The sequence below is a fragment of the Polypterus senegalus genome, chromosome 5 (assembly GCF_016835505.1).
Source record: "Polypterus senegalus isolate Bchr_013 chromosome 5, ASM1683550v1, whole genome shotgun sequence".
In the NCBI taxonomy this organism is placed as follows: Eukaryota; Metazoa; Chordata; class Cladistia; order Polypteriformes; family Polypteridae; genus Polypterus; species Polypterus senegalus.
The window spans coordinates 9,695,105-9,719,276 of record NC_053158.1 but is presented as its reverse complement, the minus strand read 5'-3'; the positions used below and the strand labels follow the sequence as shown (position 1 = coordinate 9,719,276).

Below are 24,172 nucleotides of genomic sequence, written 5' to 3'. Positions count from 1 at the left end.
ACTATTTTAAATTACAGCGAGTAATTAACCATAGTAAAACATAATATTTTGAAAGTAAATTATGTTTCATGTTGCGTTAAGAGTTATTCATTGCGTTATACGATTTCGTTCTGTTTGGCTTTGAAATTAACAATCAAATACTTTTTTTTTTTTAACTTTTACTGTAAAACTTCAGTAAAAACATTTTTTTGAATCACATTTTCGTCAATATTGCATTGAATTTTGATTCCGTGTTTGGACTTTCATCGTGGCAACGTAACGTATAACTGCCCGTGATTGAATTTCGTTTCTTTCTCTCTAATAAATAAAACGACTTTTTCAAACGTTTGTCCCTGAGATTTGTTAATTGTCTTTGCAAAAGCTATTCTAATGGCTGTCACACACGTGTGCATGGGAGGCAGCTGAAGGGCTTAGAAAATACTGCTTATACATCTGCCCGGGGGGGGCGGGGTACGCTGACGCTCTTTCTGAGTTCTCTGCAGGTCTTACCCGGGAAATCCCACCAGGAGCCGCCATTTCCAGGAAGGACACATCACTTCCGGCCCCAAGGATGAGGTCACTTCCGGTTCCGACCCCAAGGATGAGGTCACTTCCAGTTCCGGCCCAGAGGACGACATCACTTCCGCCCTCTGTGCTATAAAGCCCACTGCCTTTGCTCTGGCAGGCAGTTCTGTTTTGGACTCTGTTGTATAAACTGTTTACAATGCCTCAAAGATTTTTGCAGCCAGGAAACCGAATTAAACGGGTGGCTGCCCCAAACCTTTCCACGCCTCTGGTCTCCACTTATTACATGGCAAACTGTAAATGTTTTAATACGAATGGCATATCAAGACCTCCTTTGGTGTCTAATGATATCCCCTGAAGATGTACAACATTACCTTTCTTGGATACGTCCTTCTTTGAACAGTAATTTGTGTGGTGGAAGAGCGGACGGTGTTAACGGCTGTAGATATTCTAAGTTGATGTTTTCATCTTCAGCACCATCACCACCATCATAGTCTATTGATACACATTTAACCAATTTGCCGTGTAACTGATCAACATTTTTCATGTTAATTCGTTTCATGTTGCGTTAAGACTTATTCATTGCGTAATACGATTTCGTTCTGTTTGGCTTTGAAATTAACACGCAAATACTTTGTAAACTTTTACACTTTTACTGTAAAACTTGAGTAAAAACAATTTTTGAATAAAATTTTCTTCAATATTGCATTGAATTTTTATTTTGTGTTTGGACTTTCATCGTGACAACACAACATATAACTGCCCGTGATTGAATTTCGTTTCTTTCTCTCTATTGAATAAAACGACTTTTTCAAACATTTGTCCCTGAGATTTGTTAATTGTCTTTGCAAAAGCTATTCTAATGGAAAACTGTAAACATTTTAATACGAATGGCGTATCAAGATCTCCTTTGGTGTCTAATGATATCCCCTGAAGATGTACTACATTACCTTTCTTGGATACGTCCTTCTTTGAACAGTAATTTGTGTGGTGGAACACCGGACGGTGTTAACGGCTGTAGATAGTCTTCATGATATTGTACAGTGGGTACGGAAAGTATTCAGACCCCCTTCAATTTTTCACTCTTTATTATATTGCAGCCATTTGCTAAAAGCATTTAAATTAATTTTTTCCCTCATTAATGTACACACAGCACCCCATATTGACAGACAAAAAAAAGAATTTTTGAAATTGTTGCAGATTTATTAAAAAAGAAAAACTGAAATATCACCTGGTCCTAAGTATTCAGACCCTTTGCTCAGTATTTAGTAGAAGCACCCTTTTGAGCTCATACAGCCAGGAGTCTTCTTGGGAAAGATGCAACAAGTTTTTCACACCTGGATTTGGGGATCCTCTGCCATTCCTCCTTGCAGATCCTCTCCAGTTCTGTCAGGTTGGATGGTAAACGTTGGTGGACAGCCATTTTTAGGTCTCTCCAGAGATGCTCATTTGGGTTTAAGTCAGGGCTTTGGCTGGGCCATTCAAGAACAGTCACAGAGTTGTTGTGAAGCCACTCCTTTGTTATTTTAGCTGTGTGCTTAGGGTCATTGTCTTGTTGGAAGGTAAACCTTCGGCCCAGTCTGAGGTCCTTAGCACTCTGGAGAAGGTTTTTGTCCAGGATATCCCTGTACTTGGCCACATTCATCTTTCCCTCGATTGCAACCAGTCGTCCTGTCCCTGAAGCTGAAAAACACCCCCACAGCATGATGCTGCCACCGCCATGCTTCACTGTGGGAACTGTATTGGACAAGTGATGAGCAGTGCCTGGTTGTCTCCACACATACCGCTTAGAATTGAGGCCAAAAAGTTCTATCTTGGTCTCATCAGACCAGAGAATCTTATTTCTCACCATCTCAGAGTCCTTCAGGTGTCTTTTAGCAAACTCCATGCGGGCCCTCATGTGTCTTGCCTCTCCTCAGTGTGTGGAGACAACCAGGCACTGCTCATCACTTGTCCAATACAGTCCCCACAGTGAAGCATTTACAGGGATATCCTGGACAAAAACCTTCTCCAGAGTGCTAAGGACCTCAGACTGGGCAGAAGGTTTACCTTACAACAAGACAATGACCCTAAGCCCACAGCTAAAATAACGAAGGAGTGGCTTCACAACAACTCTGTGACTGTTCTTGAATGGCCCAGCCAGAGCCCTGACTTAAACCCAATTGAGCATCTTGGGAGAGACCTAAAAATGGCTGCCCACCAACGTTTACCATCCAACCTGACAGAACTGGAGAGGATCTGCAAGGAGGAATGGCAGAGGATCCCCAAATCCAGGTGTGAAAAACTTGTTGCATCTTTCCCAAGAAGACTCCTGGCTGTATGAGCTCAAAAGGGGGCTTCTACTAAATACTGAGCAAAGGGTCTGAATACTTAGGACCATGTGATATTTCAGTTTTTCTTTTTAATAAATCTGCAACAATTTCAAAAATTCTTTTTTTTGTCTGTCAATATGGGGTGCTGTGTGTACATTAATGAGGGAAAAAATTAATTTAAATGCTTTTAGCAAATGGCTGCAATATAATAAAGAGTGAAAAATTGAAGGGGGTCTGAATACTTTCCGTACCCACTGTAAGTTGATGTTTTCATCTTCCACACAATCACCGGCACCTGTTTCAGTTTAGTCTATTGATACGCATTTACTCAATTTGCCGTGTAACCGTTTGAAATTTTTGGCGTTAATTCATTTGACTTCCTCGTTTTTTGGTGCTGGGATTGCCTGTGTATTCATTTCTTCTGTTGATAACCCTTCGGGATAAAATTCTTCAATAAGATTTGGACATAATACGTCTTCTTTAATTGGGAACTTAAAGTGAGGAAAACGTAAAAATGTGTAATAGCTCAGAGAGCAGGAACTGTGTCTGACAAAAGCATTCACACAAATGAGAGGTGAGAGGACCGTAGGCGGGGTTGAAAAATGGTTGAGAGGAGGGCGGGACTTGAAAAAAATCTCATGGCCAAAGTCTCGTCTCTCATCTCGCGGGACTTGGGAAAAAATCTCTTGGAAATAGTCTCGTCTTATCTCAAGATTTCCTTTTATAATAGAGAGAGATCAAAAAGTGAAATCCAAATAGATGGCAAGGAGGCCAATGAGGTGTTTTTCTCAATTCTGAAAGCAACCAGCCAGCTTGGCTTGGCTTGACTCCTGAAACAAAAAGGCAAGTGCTGGTGCAGCGACCCTGTTGGAGGAAAACGGCGATGTAGCTCAGTACTGCCATTGGCAGTTAACATTTGCATGACCTTTGATGGCCACAAGATGGTGCACTTTTTCCAGGGATGAGAGCTGAGATTCAAGCTCTTTTATTCTTTGGCGTTTAGAGCAAAATGTTAAGGTAAGGTGGCTAGTGTGTGCTTGGTGTGTGTCCTGCGGTGGGTTGGCACCCTGCCCAGGATTGGTTCCTGCCTTGTGCCCTGTGTTGGCTGGGATTGGCTCCGGCAGACCCCCGTGACCCTGTATTCAGATTCAGCGGGTTGGAAAATGGATGGAGGGATGTTAAGGAGAAAGAGACAGCAGAACTGTGAATGAAGCCAATCGTTGCCTGCCAGGTAGCACCAGTTGTCCTGACTGCCCAGGGCAGCAGCAGCAGCGTGATGGCTGAGGCCTTTGATAATCCTGTTCTCCTTCATAATGCACTGTGGTTTTTATGTCCTGACCAGAAGACAGTTGAGTGCCAGTCATATTTTGTGCCTCCGTGACCACTCAGGGCTTCTAAAACCTTAAACCAAGGAGGTGCCATCCCAGGATGTGATACATTTTATTAGATTAGATTCTCTTTATTAATCCCAAGGAGAAATTCATAGGCATACGGCAGCAGATGCATAAAAACAAGGATACAGACTAGCAGGACAAATAATACAGACAATCAATCAATCGATATGAAGATAAAAATAAATAAGTAAATATTAAGAAATAATTGTATATTGTTCATATACTTCAAAATGGTATTTCAAAGTTAATTTAACAAGTGCCCCAGGAGGAAGCATTGAAATGTCTGATAGCAGTGGGCAGAAAAGACCCCCAGAGGGGGCTGGGTGGTCTCATGGCCTCAGAACCCCTGCAGATTTTTTTTTTTTTTCTCTCCAGCCGTCTGGAGTTGTTTTTTTGTTTTTTCTGTCCTCCCTGACCATTGGACCTTACTTTTATTCTATGTTTATTATTCTTACTTTGTCTTTTTTCTCTTTTCTTCATAATGTAAGCACTTCGAGCTACATTATCTGTATGAAAATGTGCTAAAGAAATAAATGTTGTTGTTGTTGTAAAAGACCCCCAGAGGTGCTTCTTAGCACACCTTGGTGGCATGAGCCTCTGACTAAAAGAGCTCCAAGAGAGCGCCTCCTGGAGGGGATGGAGGGAGTTTTTCATGATGGTATCCAATTCTGCCACCATCCTCTTTTCTACAACAACTTCCAGTGTGTCCAGGGTTCTCCCTTTGATGGAGCAGGCTGTCCTGACACGTTTGTTCAGACGTTGTTCTTCTTTTGAGCTCAGTTTGCTTCCCTAGGAGGCCACAGCCTAGTACACCACACTGGCTACTATGGACTGGTAGAACATCTCCAGCAGTTTGCTGCACACATCAAAAGACCGGAGTCTCGTTAGGAAGTCACGTCTGCTCTGACCCTTCTTGTTCAGTGCCTCTGTGTTGTCAGGCCTGCCCAGTGTGTTGTTTATGTGGACCCCCAGGTCCTTGTAGCTCTTCACCCCTTCCACATCCTCCCCCTGGATGGTGACTGGTCTCAGAGGCTTCCTGGCATGCCTAAAGTCCACCACCAGCTCTTTTATTTGAACTTCTGGCCTGTTCTGTGTGTTGTGTTGTATTGACCCCCTTTTCTTTTTGACACCCACTGCACGCCCAACCTACCTGGAAAGGGGTCTCTCTTTGAACTGCCTTTCCCGAGGTTTCTTCCATTTTTTCCCTACAAGGCATTTTTTTTGGGAGTTTCTTCTTGTCTTCTTAGAGAGTCAAGGCTGGGGGGGGCTGTCAAGAGTCAGGGCCTGTTAAAGCCCATTGCGGCCCTCCTTGTGTGATTTTGGGCTATACAACAAATAAATTGTATTGTATTGCATTTTATCTTGCTGATGTTGAGTTGCAGACTATTGTCCCTGCACCACAAGACAAAGTTCTCCATAACTTTCCTGTACTCTGACTCATCTTGATTATTAATGCAGCCTGTGATGGACGAGTCATCTGAAAAGTTCTTTCATTGGCAAGCACTGGTATTATGCTGGAAATCTGTTGTGTGGAAGGTGGTGTCACACACGTGCGAATAGGAGACAGCTGAAGGGCTTAAAGGTAAAGGTAAAGACGGCGTGGTGCACTAACTCTCTTTCTAAGTCGCATGCAGACCTTTCCCGGGAAATCCCACCAGGAACCGTTGCCTCACTTCTGGTCCCGGCCCCAAGGACGACATCACTTCCAGTGCCCGAGGGCAACATCACTTCCGGTCCAGAGAACGACATCACTTCTTCCGGACTTCCTATAAAGCCTCACTCCCTTCCTCTGGAATTCAGTTCTGTTTTGGACTCAGTCTTGTCAACTACTTTTGCTTACATTTTTCTAACTTTGCAGCCAGGAACAGATTATATGGGTGGCTGCCCCAAACCTTTCCCATGTCTGAAGTCTCGTGCTTTCACAGTGGACAAGAAGGGTGACAGGACAGTTCAACCAGAGGTGCTCCAGTGTTACACACCACCATTTCTGACACACAGTCCCTCAGCCTCACAAACTCCAGTGTGTTGGTCAGGTAGACTGTGAGGGCATCAAGATTCAAAGCCTTGAGGCTTTTTCTAAGTCAATGGGATAGATAGATATGAAAGGCACTATATAATAGATAGATAGATAGATAGATAGATAGATAGATAGATAGATATGAAAGGCACTATATAATAGATAGATAGATAGATATGAAAGGCACTATATAATAGATAGCTAGATAGATAGATAGATAGATAGATAGATAGATAGATAGATAGATAGATAGATAGATAGATATGAAAGGCACTATATAATAGATAGATAGATAGATAGATAGATAGATAGATAGATAGATAGATATGAAAGGCACTATATAATAGATAGATAGATAGATACAGTGGTGTGGAAAAACTATTTGCCCCCTTCCTGATTTCTTATTCTTTTGCATGTTTGTCACACAAAATGTTTCTGATCATCAAACACATTTAACCATTAGTCAAATATAACACAAGTAAACACAAAATGCAGTTTTTAAATGGTTTTATTATTTAGGGAGAAAAAATCCAAACCTACATGGCCCTGTGTGAAAAAGTAATTGCCCCCTTGTTAAAAATAACCTAACTGTGGTGTATCACACCTGAGTTCAATTTCCGTAGCCACCCCAGGCCTGATTACTGCCACACCTGTTTCAATCAAGAAATCACTTAAATAGGAGCTGCCTGACACAGAGAAGTAGACCAAAAGCACCTCAAAAGCTAGACATCATGCCAAGATCCAAAGAAATTCAGAAACAAATGAGAACAGAAGTCATTGAGATCTATCAGTCTGGTAAAGGTTATAAAGCCATTTCTAAAGCTTTGGGACTCCAGCGAACCACAGTGAGAGCCATTATCCACAAATGGCAAAAACATGGAACAGTGGTGAACCTTCCCAGGAGTGGCGGCCGACCAAAATTACCCCAAGAGCGCAGAGGCGACTCATCTGAGAGGTCACAAAGACCCCAGGACAACGTCTAAAGAACTGCAGGCCTCACTTGCCTCAATTAAGGTCAGTGTTCACGACTCCACCATAAGAAAGAGACTGGGCAAAAACGGCCTGCATGGCAGATTTCCAAGACACAAACCACTGTTAAGCAAAAGAACATTAGGGCTCGTCTCAATTTTGCTAAGAAACATCTCAATGATTGCCAAGACGTTTGGGAAAATACCTTGTGGACTGATGAGACAAACGTTGAACTTTTTGGAAGGCAAATGTCCCGTTACATCTGGCGTCAAAGGAACACAGCATTTCAGAAAAAGAACATCATACCAACAGTAAAATATGGTGGTGGTAGTGTGATGGTCTGGGGTTGTTTTGCTGCTTCAGGACCTGGAAGGCTTGCTGTGATAGATGGAACCATGAATTCTACTGTCTACCAAAAAATCCTGAAGGAGAATGTCCAGCCATCTGTTCGTCAACTCAAGCTGAAGCGATCTTGGGTGCTGCAACAGGACAATGACCCAAAACACACCAGCAAATCCACCTCTGAATGGCTGAAGGAAAACAAAATGAAGACTTTGGAGTGGCCTAGTCAAAGTCCTGACCTGAATCCAATTGAGATGCTATGGCATGACCTTAAAAAGGCGGTTCATGCTAGAAAACCCTCAAATAAAGCTGAATTACAACAATTCTGCAAAGATGAGTGGGCCAAAATTCCTCCAGAGCGCTGTAAAAGACTCATTGCAAGTTATCGCAAACGCTTGATTGCAGTTATTGCTGCTAAGGGTGGCCCAACCAGTTATTAGGTTCAGGGGCAATTACTTTTCACACAGGGCCATGTAGGTTTGGATTTTTTTCTCCTAAATAATAAAACCATCATTTTAAAACTGCATTTTGTGTTTACTTGTGTTATATTTGACTAATGGTTAAATGTGTTTGATGATCAGAAACATTTTGTGTGACAAACATGCAAAAGAATAAGAAATCAGGAAGGGGCAAATAGTTTTTCACACCACTGTAGCTAGATAGATAGATAGATAGAATGAAAGGCACTATATAATAGATAGATAGATAGATAGATAGATAGATAGATAGATAGATAGATAGATAGATAGATAGATAGATAGATAGATAGATATGAAAGACACCATATAATAGATAGATAGATAGATAGATAGATAGATAGATAGATAGATAGATGATAAAAGCCCAGGAAACGCCAAAGAACATAATCCTTAATGTGGTGATGGCTTTGTCCAAATGGGAGTAGACAATGTGGAGCATGGAGATGAGAGCATCCTCCACACCTGTTTGTGTCTGATGGGAAAACTGCAGAGGATCCAGAAGTTCCAAAACCAGGGGTCATCGTTGTTTTAGGACCAGCCTCTCCAAGGTCTTCATGATGTATGAAGTAAGAGCAACTGGTCACTACAATGCCCTTTCTTTTAACACTCAGGTTAAATGGAGTTACAGGTGCAGCAGGATGGACTCCACTGTGCTCCTGTCGAGGTCCATGAGAACACATGGAGAAGTGCGAGTCTGAGGGAGTAGAGGTGTTTTGGTGAGCCTTCTTCACAAGAGCCAAAAGGAGTTGTGCCCACTTCAGTTCTTCAGTGATGGTCAACTCCATGTAATGCTGCTCACTCGTTGAGCAGCATCTCCTCCAAGGTAGATGGCCGTGTGGTCTTTCTGAAGACCCAGCAGATTCAGAGCCAGTTTCCAGCCACAGGTCATTCGATTACTGAACATAAGAACTAAAGCATGAGGCAAGCTCTAACGTCATAAGAACAAATAATGGATGTCTTCTTGCATAGACAGTCATGTGAAAAAGAAAATATCGTATATACTCACGGAGAAGTCAGGATTTCATTTTATCGTGTAATTTCTGGTATTTTTATAATGTCGGTTGTATAAGTCGAATGCAGAAAACTCGTGCTATTGGTCCGAGAGATTATGATATGCTAACGGCCACCTGAGTTATTCGTGGCTGACTTGTGCATCATGTTGTATAAAGGACAGAAGAAGAATTCAAAGTGTGTGTTTATGGGACTTGTGTCTCGGTGTCTGTCTGGGGTCAGTACTATTCCACAACACACACACACACCGACAGACACATTTATTCCTCCGCTTCTCGATTCCTTCTTCTTCTTCTTCTACATAGCAGAAACAATGGGCAATGATGGGGCGAGACAGGAGGCGACAGCCCTTTATCATCAAGTCATGTAAACTCACTTTTAGTTCTAGTGGTACATTTAGTGGTACATCGTGGGGTCCAGTAGCTGTGAGGCATCTGTTGGTGAAGAAAGATTCACGGATCTTGACTTTGCTGACGATGCTGTGATCTTCGCAGAGTCAATGGAGGCTCTGATTGGGGCACTCGAGAGACTGGGCGAGGAGTCTGAGGGTCTGGGCTTGCGAGGGTCCTGATAAAAACCAACATCCAGGCATCTCGATACATGCTCAATAATCCAATTTAGGAAATTCTGGAATGTTGATTCAGTTCATCTGGACATACGTTTCATCATCCATCCAAGTGACTTCCACACTTTCAGTTGACTGCAGGTTTCTCCAACCTTATAAACAGTACCTTGGCCTAATGACCGAATTAGCACCATTGACTAACAATGGGCCGTGTGATCAATGATATGCAAATTGTACATTGATCAATGGCCATGAGTATCAATTCACAGAGAGTTGGGGAATGGCTGCAATCACCGCATTGTAAGATGGTTAGAGATGCACCCTTAGGCCCACTCCTCGGTTCAGAGATGGTCGTTCCTTTTTCACGTAAATGGCCTCTTTGACTCCTCGCTCAAACCAGCGTTCCTCCCAGTCCAGGATGAGCACATCTTCGTCACTGAAGGACTGACCACCGTCCTGTAGATGTCAATAGACTGTGGAGTCCTGACCTGACGAGGTAGCTCTTCTGTGTTGTGCCATCCGCTTCGCCAGTGGTTGTTTGGTTTCCCCGATGTATGATTCACGACAATCCTCTTGGCACTCTCTTGGCCTTGAATGACCTCGTGGGCACGGCCATCAGCAGTGTGTCTGTCTGCATAGAGAGTGTCGACCTCGTCAAGAGGTTTACTTATGTTGGCAGTGACATTCACGTCTCTGGCGACTCTTCCTGTGAAGTCAGTAGACGGATTGGGAGAGCATGGGGGGTCATGAGGTCGCTGGAAAGGGGTGTGTGGTGCTCCCGATATCTCTGCAAAAGGACGAAGGTCCAAGTCTTTAGAGTCCTGGTGCTTCCTGTTTGTGAGACATGGAGAATATCCAGTGACCTGAGATGAAGACTGGACTCCTGTGTCTCTCTGGAGAATCTTTAGGTCCCACTGGTTTGACTTTGTGTTGCTCATGGAGTCCCAAATGAAGCACATGGCCTGCATTGTAAGGGAGCGTCAATTATGGCACTACAGCCATGTGGCACAATTCCTCGAGGGTGATCTGGCTCGTAAGATCCTCATTGTTGGGGACCCGAGTGGCTGGACCAGGCCAAGGGGTCGCCCACATAACACCTGGATCTTGCAGATAGAGGGTGGGACTGGACCGCGTGTCTGCCGAGGGGTTGCCAACTGGCATCCCGAGTTGTTTTGTCGTGTAGTGGGTGCGGCAATGTGCTGTACCAGTGCAGGCTCCCTAACTTGACTTGACTTGTACATTTTGAAATGAGGAAGGCCAATCTTTAGGACAAGTCTGCACACCATGTCTCCTGCTCTTCTGGGACGGCTTGAACCGCTTGTCCCATAGCACTGCAGCTTCTGTAAAGTGACGCCAAGCCATCAGACGAGAGTTTTGTCTTTCACATGCGTCTCCACTCCCACGGCGTGCAAATCCCTACAAGTTCTTGGCTCACTTCACTGGAATGCCAGAGCAATAATATCAGCCAGTTTGTCTTGCCTTTTTTTTTTTATTATTATTATGCTTTAAGTCACTGTCAGTTGTTAGTAATGTGAATGAACTCCATGGTATGAAAACTCCCACAATACCGCCATGTCAGTCCTCACGCACACTGCAGCAGGTATGCCCTGCAGGCACAGGCTGGCACTTTTTTCTCATTCCCACCCTCGAACTCTGGTACACTCAGCTCCACCCCTTATCTAATGTCAGGCCGTGTGACCAGCTCGACCAATCAGGCGCCATGTAGGCCAATTACACTCTCTTGCAGCTGAATCAGCCCCAGCCAGAATACTCCCAAACACACTTGTGATAGCAGGGGATCCTCAGGAGCCCCCCATACCCAGAATACACCTATAGAGACTTCATGTGTTTAAAAACTGGAGCCATTCATTACTGTCCTGTCCTCACTGGGTAGCATAGTGAGAGGGGTCCGTTGCGGAGCAAGTGTTAAATCAAGGCCATGCACTCAGGCTCGGAGAAGTGGAGGTGGGCCTGGTAGTGTGGCGGAGCGGCTCTGGAGTTTTGATGGGGACATCGGCTGACTGTGCATCAATTTACAGACCACAGAGTTCAGCTGATTGCCCCATTAGAGGTCCGGGTCTGTAATTGGCACGTCTGCATCCCTATCAGCTTAAGAGGAGCAGAACAGCGAGGGGAGGATCAGACTGGATTCAGAAGCAATGGCAGAATGGCATGGTGGGCCTGAAAGGGAGTGAGAGGAATGGAGCTCTGAGGGCAGGTCTGTCACGCTGAACACCGTGGAAGAGCAGGAAGCTCTCAGAGGTCCTGTACACGCTGACGGAGGTAGCAGGAATTAAGGAGATGAAGATGCCAACAGGCGGCGAAAGAGGCGGTCAGGAATGAAGCCAGAGAGTGGGAGTGCAGCTGTCGGCGTCTCTGCCCGGCTGCAAGACCTGAAGGGTGAGTTGGGGGAGATGGAAGGAGAAAGACAGGAGATAAAAGAAAAGAACTCGCTTGTCTGCAGGGATTCATTGTTGGATTTTACCTACTTTATGTGTTCACAAAGGCACTTGTTTTTATTGATGATTATTCATTTACTAAAGCACTGCACTTTTTTGCACTTGGGATTTCGTACCCCTGTTTGAAGAACAATAAAAGCACAAAGCACCCTTGGACCTGCCATTGTAGTAATTCATTTTATTACTGTGAATGTTTGTAGTGCACCATCTGTTGAAAAGACAAATGTAATATATTTACAGTGCACGGTGGCGCAGTGGGTAGCGCTGCTGCCTCGCAGTAAGGAGACCCGGGTTCACTTCCCAGGTCCTCCCTGCGTGGAGTTTGCATGTTCTCCCCGTGTCTGCGTGGGTTTCCACCTACAGTCCAAAGACATGCAGGTTAGGTGCATTGGCGATCCTAAATTGTCCCTAGCGTGTGCTTGATGTGTGTGTGTGCCCTGCAGTGGGCTGGCACCCTGCCCGGGGTTTGCTTCCTGCCTTGTGCCCTGTGCTGGCTGGGATTGGCTCCAGCAGACCCCTGTGACACTGTGTTAGGATATAGCGGGTTGGTTAATGGAAGGATGGATTGATTTCAAGTAGATGGTGCACTGCAAATGTTAGCCCTGAGATCTATGTTGATTATGTCGACTTCAACCTCTCTTAGATGGGTAGCACAGCTAGTACCAGCATAGAATCACTATCAGTATTACCCCATGAAAGGAGAAAAACCACTGGAATAAGTTCCCTATCTAGCATTTTATGTATCTAGCATCTATGTGTTTTGATACTGCAAACTTTTGTGATGCGCCATCTGTTGGAATGACACATGCAATGCATTTTATTCCTACTATCGCCAGGCAGTACAAATGCATTTTATTTACAAACGTGATGCTCCGTCTGTTGGATGACACGCACTGCATTTTATTCCAAATGTTAGCCATCTGTTGGAATGACACATGCAATGCTATATTGATTATGTCGACTTCAACCTCTCTTAGATGGGTAGCACAGCTACTACTGACATAGAATCAGTATGCAATGCATTTTATTACCCCATGAAAAATGCACAAATGTTCGTGATCGCCATCTGTTGGAATGACACATGCAATGCATTTTATCTAGCATTTTATGTATCTAGACACATCAATGCATTTTGATTACTGCAAACTTTTGTGATGCGCCATCTGTTGGAATGACACATGCAATGCATTTTATTCCTACAAATGTTTGTGATGCGCCATCTGTTGGAATGACACATGCAATGCATTTTATTCCTACACATATTGGAAAATTGCGTGAGGTCTGTTGGATTGAGACATGAACCAAATCTTCGTGATGCAGGTATTACAGCAAGTATTTATATACAGTATTCAGTTTAAACAATTCCAATAACGACTTGTACACAAAAAACAATTAGAACATTCTAATATAAAAGTGTATTGAAGTTGAATGATGAAAGAGAGAATGACCAATGACAGAATTCTCATTCACCGACGATAATTTAGTTCTGATTAGAAAGAATCCTAAATGAAGTGAACAGCAGTCACGAATCAGACATGCGGTACTCGCACAACCTAATGCTTTAGCACTCCCGTCAAGTCGTTTGAGTTTGCGGATCGATTCCCATGATTCACTGAAAAGAGTCACCCATAAAGAACGAATCATTCATGACTCACCCGTCACCGATGAGATCTGCTTAATCCTGTGTGTGGGACAATCAATCCCAACAGCATCAAGTGCAAGGCAGGGGACAAGGCAGCAATCATGTATGAACAATACTTGGAGCCGCCAATAAATCAAACACGTTTATTATGAAACAATTACACATTACTCGTTTAGACAAGAGAATAATGGAAAATACTAACCTATAAATTATTTACAGTATGTATTAAAGTAGTTGGTGCAACTGCATTAAGATGTGAACAAAAAAATAAATATATACATTACATTAGCACTAGTGAGCGGTAAGTGTGAGACACACCCAAGAAACCACCGATGTCCTTTCACTTACTGTCTGAGCTTTGTGGCCATAAAGGATGAAAGCGAGAGCAAACGGTACTTGTGAAGAACATTCCAAATAAATATCTCACCGTTCCACGATTCAGTCTCTTTGTTAAATAAAAAGATGTCAGACAGCAATGCAGTCCAAGTGAATATAAATTTGACGATAAACGTTCATGCTGCAGTTTCCAGTTTGCTGTACTCAGTGTTACTCCCCGGGGTGAGCTGCACAGAGTCGTCTGCCACTCCAGTGCCGCTTTTCTGGTAGATGGCTTTCAACTTTAATTTGCGTTCAGGATCCGGGCAGAAGACGTATTCGTAGATGAATGCAGCAAGTATAGCGCCCATCATCGGGCCGATCCAATAGATCTAATGAGAAAAGGAAAGGACAAGTAAGTAAGGGGACTTTGTAAGGAATAGTCCAAAATGGGGTGTGGGAGAAATGGGAGTACTGGAGAAAATCCCTATGGATATGGGGAAGATGATCAGTTGGTGAACTGGTAGTTATTCGCAGTGAAGAAATCTGGGCAAGTGGAGATGCAAGGCTAGTGTGCCACTGGTGAATAAATGAGAACTTTAGAACAGTCTGGACGAGAAGAGGCCATTGAGCCCAACAAAGCTGGCCAGTTTTGGTGGAGGTCCCATCATGCTGTGGGGCTGTGTGGCCAGTTCAGGGACTGGGGCTCTTGTTAAAGTCGAGGGTCGGATGAATTCAACCCAATATCAACAAATTCTTCAGGATAATGTTCAGGCATCAGTCACAAAGTTGAAGTTACTTAAGCAGGGGTTGGATATTTCAACAAGACGATGACCCAAAACACAGTTTGAAATCTACAAAGACATTCATGCAGAGGGAGAAGAAGTACAATGTTCTGTAATGGCCGTCACAGTCCCCTGACTTGAATATCATCGACAATCTATGGGATGATTTGAAGCAGGCTGTCCATCAAATTGAACTGAACTGGAGAGATTTTGTATGAAGAAGGTCAGAAATACCTCCATCCAGAATCCAGACACTCATTAGAGGCTACAGGAGGACAGCGTCGAGAGGCTCAAAGGAGCAAAAGGAGGCTCAACTGAGTATTGATGTCATATCTCTGTCGGGGTGCCCACATTTATGCGCCTGTCTAATTTGGTTATGATGCATATTGCATGTTTTCTGCACTTAATGCAATAAACTTAATGTCACTGCTAACTGTTTCCATAAGGCATGTCAGATATTAAAAGGAAGTTGCTACTTTGAAAGCTCAGCCAATGAGAAACAAGAATCTAAAAAATTAAGAGGGGTTCCCAAACTTTTTCATGTGACTGTAAATATAAAAAGATTAGCAAAATTGTGAAGTTGTTTGACCAGCAGCGTTAACCACTTTGCCACCCACGTTACGTTTAATTGAGTTGGGGGTCCTCTGTGAAAGTTTGACTCCTGTACCATCTGCCTGCACTATCCTGGATGGTCTTTAAGGCTAAAAGGGTTGATGTGATGCTAAACTACCAGCCTGCACCTCTGATAAGGACCCACAACAGCACTGGTACTTAATGGAAGGTCCTTGTAAGCCCCTGGTGACAGACTGGCATTTAGGTGTTGTGCCACCTCTTCTGCTGCTGCTCCTCACGTAGTGCCACCTCTACCACTTTCAATCACGGGTTTGTAATTTGGGATTAAGTACAGGGTCTTAGAGTAGGGGGTCCTTGTTACGTCAATCTCATTCTTTTTGGCCTAATGTAGTAGGCACCAATATCATCTCTGGTGCCCCCTGTCACTACCCTGATATTCCAAGGTATGTCACAGTAGGCCACACTGCACCAAAAACTCCTCAGTAAAAAGGTGACACAAAACCAGACATGAAAATCTGGGACCCCCACTTACCCAGTGGTTGTGCCAGGAGTTGAAAACGACAGCAACGCCTAAAGATCTGGCCGGGTTCATACTGGCTCCGGTGTAGGGGATCTGTGCGGAAAGAGACATTTTAAAAAAGAGGAAAACGTCATGGCGTCTTAAGAACAAGAAGATCTGCGTAAGCACAGCCACAAAAATACTTACAGCAAAGAGGTGGCCAATGGTGACCGACAGTCCGATGATGAGGGGGATTGGGACCTTGATATCTTTTCTTTTGGAGTCACACGAGGCAAAGATGGTGAACACGAGCTGAAATGTAATGAACACTTCGACGAGGAGCGCCTGGCCGGCAGAGAGGTTTTCATTGACCTGGAGGAGGCGAACACAAAAACAAAACAAACGTTCATTTGGGAGAAAGCAGCTGCCAGTCTTACCTCATCGCGGCAGCGAGCCAAGCTGGCACTGCTGCACTCGGGTGAGCTCACAGCACACTAAAGATTTCGCAATTTTTCCTTGAAGTGCACCCCACCTTCCTTAATGGTGCACGGCACGCAGTCTCACGCCTGCCGTGTACAAGCAGTGCTGTGGGCTCAGTGGTCCGTGCTCTTGGATACCCGTGTCTTTAACAGGAGAATTCATTCTCTCCCATTGTTTTCGTTATGTGCTTTGTAACTGGATGCCCCGCTGCCATGTGTTTGCCATGGACAGAATAAACAAAGGTTTAAAGCAAACGGCCCCTGGGGTGCCAGATATCAGTCTTGACACCAGAAGGGGTCTCGTATCCAGTCGCTGCAGGTGTGGTGTGGTTAATGTTAGGGTTTGGGTGAGGGTGAGGTGTCCGAGTGTCTACTGTTGCTGGAGTGTTAATATTAAATTTAGGGTTTTGGGCGAAAGTCAAGGTCAGGGTTAGGGTCAGGGTTAGGTTTAGGGAAAACAGAATCCCCATGAGTTTTGATTACACTGTTCCAATAAGGAGCTTTGTGTCTCTCTCTGCTTATGGGGTTTCAGGAAGCACTGGCCATCTTATACCAATTTGTTTTGGGCTAATACCTTGTCCCCTCCCTGTGTTTTTCTATTGATTCTCTATGTATCATCCTACATGGTGCCCTCTATCCAATTAAGTCCTATCCTATTTTTTTGACTGTGTTCTTTCCTTAGTTTCCCTATTTGTTTCTTATTTTTTTTTTGTCAGAAGGTAAGCTTGTACTGTGCTGTGGCTCCAATGGATGTTCTGCCTTGATGGGCTTGAGTTAATCCCTGGTCCTCATGCTATGGTTCCCAAAGATGTTCAGCCTTGGTGGGCTTGAGTTCATCTCTGGTCCCTTGGACGTGGTTCCAGGGTTAGGGTCAGGGTTAGGGTTAGGGTTAGGTTTTTTTAGTATAAGTGTAAAGTGTACAGTCGTGGACAGAAGTGTTGAGAATGACCCAAGTGTTGGTTTTCACCAAGTTTGCTGCTTCAGTGTTTTGAGATCTTTTTGTCAGATGTTTCTATGGTGGACTGAAGTAGAATTACAAGCAGTTCATAAGTTTCAAAGACTTTGATTGAAAAATTATATGAAGTTTATGCAGAGAGTCAATATTTGCAGTGTTGGTCCTTCTTTCTTTTTCAGTCAGACAGTAATTGTCCAACCCGTTATATCCTAACACAGGGTCACGGGGGGTCTGCTGGAGCCAATCCCAGCCAGCACAGGGAGCAAGGCAGGAACAAACCCTGGGCAGGGCACCAGCCCACCGCAGGACACACACACACCGAGCACACCCACGGGACAATTTAGGATCGCCATTTCACCTAACCTGCATGTCTTTGGACAGTGGGAGAAAACTCACGCAGACACGGAGAGAACATGCAAACTCCACGCAGGGAGGACCCGGGAAGCGAACTCAGATCTCCATACTGTGAGGCAGACGCGCTACCACTGCAATTCACCCTGGCAGGCTGTCTGTCCATCAATTTCTGGGCCCAATCCTGACTGACGGCAGCCCATTCTTGCATAATCAATGCTTGGAGTTTGTCAGAATTGGTGTTTTTGTTTGTCCACCGACCTCTTGAGGATCGACCACAAGTTCTCAATGGGGTGTTTCCTGGCCATGGACCCCATTTTTCGATGTTTTGTTCCCCGAGCCACTTAGTTCTCACTTTTGCCTTTTGGCCCAGTGCTCCATCATGCTGGATTGTTCATTGTTGGTCACCAAACTGTTCTTGGATGGTTGGGAGAAGTTGCCCTCGCAGGATGTTTTGGTCCCATTCTTTATTCATGGCTGTGTTCTTAGGCCAAATCGTGAGTGAGCCCACTGCCTTGGCTGAGAAGCAACCCCACATGACATGAATGGTCTTGCTGTTGGCATGACACAGGACTGACGGTAGCGCCGCTCAGCTTTTCTTTTTTCTGGATGCCCCACACAAACGTAAAGGGGATTCATCAGAGAAGATGACTTGACCCCAGCAGTCCTCAGCAGTCCAATCCCAGAATATCAGTCTGTCCCTGATGTCTTTCTTGGCTTCTTTGCTGCCCTTCTTGACACCCACCAGGCCATCCACCAAAAGTCTTCGCCTCCCTCACACCTACCTGCTGCCATTCCTGAGCGAACTCTGCCCTACTGTTGGTGCCCACAGCTGAATCGACTTTAGGAGACGGTCCTGGCGCTTGCTGGACTTTTTTGGGTGCCCTGAAGCCTTCTTGACAACAATTGAACTTCTCACCTTGACAGTACAGTTGTGGCCAAAAGTTATGAGAATGACCCAAGTGTTGCTTTTCACAAAGTTTGCTGCTTCAGTGTTTTTAGATCTTTTTGTCAGATGTTTCTATGGTGTATTGAAGCAGAATTGCAAGCATTTCAGAAGTTTCAAAGGCTTTTATTGACAATTCCATGAAGTTTATTCAAATTTTGCAGTGTTGGTCCTTCTTTGTTTTTCAAGACCTCTGCCATTCGCCCTGGCATGCTGTCTGTCAGTCAAATCCTGACTGATGGCAGCCCATTTGGATGACCATACTAATAATAATTTCTAACAGGAACATCAAAATCTCCTTCCAGAAAGACCAGAACACCAGAGGGCAGTCTAACCAATCATGGTGCCAGCCAGATACTGCCCAGCAAATCGATCAGCGCGTAGAGAATAACAACTGCATCTCAAAATGGCGGTCGTCTTAACCTGAAGGATCTCCCAACCTCTTATAAAACTATCTACCATTAGGGAAAGAGATAAGATACTGTCTTCTTCTTCTTCTTTCGACTTCTCCCATTAGGGGTCACCACAGCAGATCATCTTCTTCCATATCTTCCTGTCCTTGTCATCTTCTTCTGTCACACACATCACCTGCATGTCCTTTCTCACCACATCCATAAACCTTCTCGTAGGCCTTCCTCTTTTCCTCTTCCCATGCAGCTCTGTCCTTAATATCCTTCTCTCAATATACTCAGCATTAATCCACTGCACATGTCCAAACCAACGCAATCTTTGTCTCCCAACCGAGTTACCGAGTCAATAGACGGAGTGAAGCTTTCTTGTTCCACTTTCTTGTTCCATTTACTGACCTTGTACTCCACTTTATTTAACCACCCACCTACCCACCCATGTATGTTCGGTGCCCGTCCTGTCTAGTTCAGGTCGATTTACTTTTTATATTTAATTCCAACATGGCATTGCCAGGTTTGTAAGGTCCTTTTGTCGTGTGTGTGTGGGTACAGAGTGCAGTGAGATCCATCCTCACGTGTGTTAACCAGCATTCCTAGACGTCACTTGTCTGTCCATTCCACTTGATCTAAATCATAAAGGGATGGCACGGTGCCGCAGTGAATGGTGCTGCCGCTTCACAGATCTGGTGTCCTGGGTTTGAATTCTGTGCCCAGATGCTGTCTGTGTGGAGTATGCATGGCCTTCCCTGGTACCCCCATGTCTTACTTTTCCTCCACATTTCCTCCAGTTTGCCCCCCTCCCTCCATGCTGGTCACGTTAGCTGGCACCACTGGAAGTCCAACTGGCTGGACCCCTGCCATTGCATTAAGATAAGAACGTTACGCTACGTAACTCGTAATTCCTGTATTTATTATCCCTGCGCATACACACGGCGGTGGGGGCATTGTCACATGTGCACATCACGAGGCGTTGAATTCCGTTACTCCATTTTGGGATTCACACCAAGAAAGACGGGGCCATGAAGAACACACTTTAAGGACACTTTTTTTTTTTTTCACGTCACAGCAGCATGGTGGCGCAGTGGTAGCGCTGCTGCCTCGCAGTAAGGAGACCCGGGTTCACTTCCCGGGTCCTCCTTGCGCGGAGTTTGCATGTTCTCCCCATGTCTGCGTGGGTTTCCTCCCACAGTCCAAAGACATGCAGGTTAGGTGCATTGGAGATTCTAATGGCGCTTTTCCACTGCATAGTACGGCACGACACGGTTCAGTACAGCTCACCTTGGTTCGGCTCAGTTCGGCTCGGTTTGCGTTTCGACTGCAGTTTAGTACCGCTTTAGAGTGGGCGGGATTATTCACGTGGCGTTATAGTTGCGCCTCTACTGCCGTGACACCGTGGAACTTTTACAACAACACGCAGACAACGACAACACTTTAGCTCGACGACGCAAGGGTAAGCATCTAAAAAAAGCACATCACTAGCTAACTTTTATCACTGTTGCAAAGCATAAAATGAACTTAACTGCCAGTGTAACATTAAAATGCTGATTCTGTATATAACAGATCTTCCACATTTTGCAAAAAGTCGCAACAGACCATCTGTTTGGACATTTAACCGTGCTTCAGAGTGGTGGGATGTGATTGTTCCCGTTTTACAAACACTCAGTGGCTGGAGAACATTAATGTCTGAAGAAACATTTATCCACTTATGCAACAAACTGCGTCCAGCGATGGAGAGACGGGACACAAACTTCCGCGTGTGTGTACCTAAAAGAAAAGAATAGCCAATGACGCAGTAATGACGATTTTCTCCGGCCAATCAGTGACCAGCAGAGTTTACACGTCACGTTTGGTAACGGTTCGGCGCGCTTGGAACCTCGGCTGAGGTGGTACTAAAAAAAGGACCAGGTACTGTTCCCAGTGGAAAACCCCCCAAAAGTGAGCTGAACTGAACCGTGTCGTGCCGTACTATGCAGTGGAAAAGCGCCATTAATGGTCCCTGGTGTGTGTGTGTGTGTGTGTGTATTTGTGCCCTGCGGTGGGCTGGCGCCCTGCCCGGGGTTTGTTCCTGCCTTGTGCCCTGTGCTGGCTGGGATTGGCTCCAGCAGACCCCCGTGACCCTGTGTTAGGATATAACGGGTTGGATAATGGATGGATGGATAGAGGGGCTTGATTCAAATCTTTATAGTGAAAGGCGCTATATAAATACAAAATGTGTCCTTCTTCTTCTTCTATCCCTATGTTTATATGGGGTTGCTATTTTAATCAGACTTCTCCAATTGAGGTTTTTGGTGTGGTTTTTACAACTGGATGCTTTTCCTGACCCCATTTATCCGGGTTTAGGGACTGGCTCTAAAATGGAGGGAATGTCATAGACGTGTTAATTCAAATCAGTTCAGCAAAATTAAACGAATAATCGCTTAACAGTTCAGAGTGCCGCCACCCAGCTAAAGGGGCTTTGATTCAAGTTCAGTAACCCTAACCATAACCCTGAAGATACAGATCAGTAGATATTTTAAAAAATATTAGCATAACCGTATACAGTCGTGGCCAAAGGTGTTGAGAATGACACAAATATTCATTTTCACAAAGTCTGCTGCCTCTGTTTTTAGGATGGCAATTTGCATCGACTCCAGAATGTTCTGAAGAGGCGCAGATGAATTGCAATGAACTATAAAGTCCCTCTCTGCCATCAAAATGAACTTCATCCTAAAAACCACTGCCTGTCAGCCCTGCCAGCAAAGGACCTGCTGACGTCACTTCAGTGATCCTCTCGGTCACACGGGTGACAGGCTGGCGGTCACGCTGTCATGCTGATTGAGTCAGAATAGCAGACGGGATGCTTTCAAAGGAGGGTTGTGCTTGAAATCATTGGCAAGTGCCAGGAGTGTCTCCTAAAGTTGATTCAGCTGTGGGCACTACCAGCAGGGCAGAGCCTGCTCAGGAATGGCAGCAGGCAGGTGTGAAGGAGGTGAAGACTTTTTTTTTTGTTCTTTATTTTGCCTTATACAATTTCTCGTATTAGGAATTTGTTAGTTTTCGAAACCCCTTGGGGTCAGAGTGCAGGGTCAGCCATTGTACAGCGAGAGCCCCTGGAGCAATTGAAGGCTAAGGGCCCAGCAGAGTAGGATCTCTTTTGGCAGTGACGGGGCAACTTTCGGGATACCAGCACAGATCCTTAGCCTCAGAGCCACCAAGGATGGCTTGGTGGGTGTCAGGAAGGGCAGCAAAGAAGCCAAGAATGACATCAGAGACTGACTGATAGTGATACGCTAGTATATTCTGTCAATCATCATCCAACCCGCTATATCTGAACACAGGGTCACGGGGGTCTGCTGGAGTCAATCCCAGCCAGCACAGGGCACAAGGCAGGAACAAACCCCAGGGAGGGCACACACACACCAAGCACACACCAGGGACAATTTAGGATCGCCAATGCACCTAACCGGCATGTCTTTGGACTGTGGGAGGAAAGCCATGCAGAAACGGAGAGAACATGCAGACTCCACGTGGGGAGGACCCAGAAGCGAACCCAGGTCTCCTTACTGTGAGCGCTACCACTGTGCCACCATGCCACCCTCAAGCCCCTCTAAAAACACCTTTTCGTGGGATTGTTCTAGTGAAGCAAATTGCTTAAATGTGTCCCTTACCTGAGTCACTGCAACTGGCCATTTACTGTGTGGCGTCACCAGTGCTACGGTCCCCGCCGCCGCCAGCGCCGACACGCATTGCGCAACGATGTAAAAGAGTCCCTTGGCCATGCTGATTTTTTTGGTGCAGACCATGGCCACGGCCACAGCCGGGTTCAAGTAAGCTTCACAGATGTGTCCAAAGCAGTGAATCAGAATGGCAATGCTGAACCCAAAGCAGAGAGCAATGTGCGTGGTGCTCGGCCCCGGCGTCGCTTGGTCCTTCAGGTTCACCGTACAGCCCAGGCTGACCACCAAGAAAATGAAAACGGCCAAAAACTCCCCGGCCATCGAGGTCCAGAACTGCCTCGTCCAGACTCCTTTGAAGGCCGTCATTATCTCCGCAGCTGAGTGAAGCGTTCGGGACGCCCGCCTGTTCTGCTCTCCTCTGCTGCACTGCTAAGACGCCCAAATCTGAAAAAGAGAAGAGCAGGAAGGCTGGATCAGTCAAGGAGTGTCCTAAGAAACCTGCTCAGCAAGTCGTGAGGAAATGTTTTCTGAACCCCACCTTGTTCTTAAGCCGGATTCATCCAGTCGTGCAGCCCCTGCATTCCACAGCCAATAATCACTCAGATTGAAATAAAACACTTACAGGACACGCCGATCAATGGAGAAAGAACAGAACACATAAACAGACAGACAGACAGACAGACAGCGGCAGACTGGACAATACTGACCTGCTGCTGCGTCACGGCAGAGTCACTCTGAGTGACCACGAAGACCGACGCTTACGTAAAGTCGCTGGAAAGGCCTTGCGGTGACTCACTTCTGTTTTCTGGCCCACGCAGTTCTCCTTCCAAGACCAAATGTAACGTTTTACACGTAGGAAGTGACAATGTGAGGTTTGATTACACAAAGGGAGGTCGAAAAATCGAGAGTCCACCTTATGAGAAGGATTTAGGAGTCACAGTGGACTTCCAGACAGTGTTCAGAGGATGTTAAGAAGGCTTACACAATGTCAGGTTATATAGCGCCTTGACGTGTGGAGTACAAATCCCAGGAGGTTCTGCTCAGGCTTTATAACTCACTGGTGAGGCCTCATCTGGAGTCCCGGGTGCAGTTTTGGTCTGGCAGACGGTGTTCAGAAGTCATCAAGAAAGCTAACAGGATAGGATGTTAGGTGGAATACCACAAGGTGTGGAGTGCCAGTCAACGGAGGGTATGCTTAAGTCACGTGGTGCACTGGTGAGGCCTCAACTGGAGCACTGTGTGTAGTTCTGGTCTCCATATTACGAACAAAAAAAAAAAAAGACATAGCAGCACTACAGGAAGTCCAGAGGACAGCAACCAGGTGCATCATGGGACTGAAGGACATGTCCTGCTGTGACAGACTCAGAGAATTCAACCTGTTTAGTCTCAGGCAGAGGAGTCTGCATGGGGACCTCGTCCAGGCAGGGCCGGATTTAGACTTGATAAGGCCCTAAGCTATTTGAGACATGGGACCCTTTATAAGTCCAGATATTCTATGTAAGTGCGAAATAT

The 24,172-nt window shown here is 45.3% G+C and overlaps 1 protein-coding gene across 1 annotated transcript; it reads right to left on the bottom strand.

The window, feature by feature from the left end:
• Nucleotides 1-13,823: 13,823 nt before the first annotated feature.
• On the bottom strand, nucleotides 13,824-23,140 carry LOC120530134 (aquaporin-4-like). Its single transcript, XM_039754328.1, has 4 exons — nucleotides 22,652-23,140; nucleotides 16,074-16,238; nucleotides 15,900-15,980; nucleotides 13,824-14,401 (listed from the first exon to the last, which is right to left on the bottom strand). Exons 1-4 carry the CDS (start codon nucleotides 23,024-23,026, stop codon nucleotides 14,207-14,209), a joined length of 816 nt encoding a protein of 271 aa, XP_039610262.1. The 5' UTR covers nucleotides 23,027-23,140; the 3' UTR covers nucleotides 13,824-14,206.
• Between the last annotated feature and the right edge of the window lie 1,032 nt (nucleotides 23,141-24,172).

Bases quoted from the DNA above. Each gene is read 5' to 3' on its own strand.
- LOC120530134 (XM_039754328.1), bottom strand. From the start codon at position 23,026: ATGACGGCCTTCAAAGGAGTCTGGACGAGGCAGTTCTGGACCTCGATG. The intron at 16,239-22,651 runs GTAAGGGACACA...CGCCTCCTCCAG, and splicing joins GGCCAGTTGCAGTGACTCAG to GTCAATGAAAACCTCTCTGC. The intron at 15,981-16,073 runs GTAAGTATTTTT...CTTTCCGCACAG, and splicing joins CCATTGGCCACCTCTTTGCT to ATCCCCTACACCGGAGCCAG.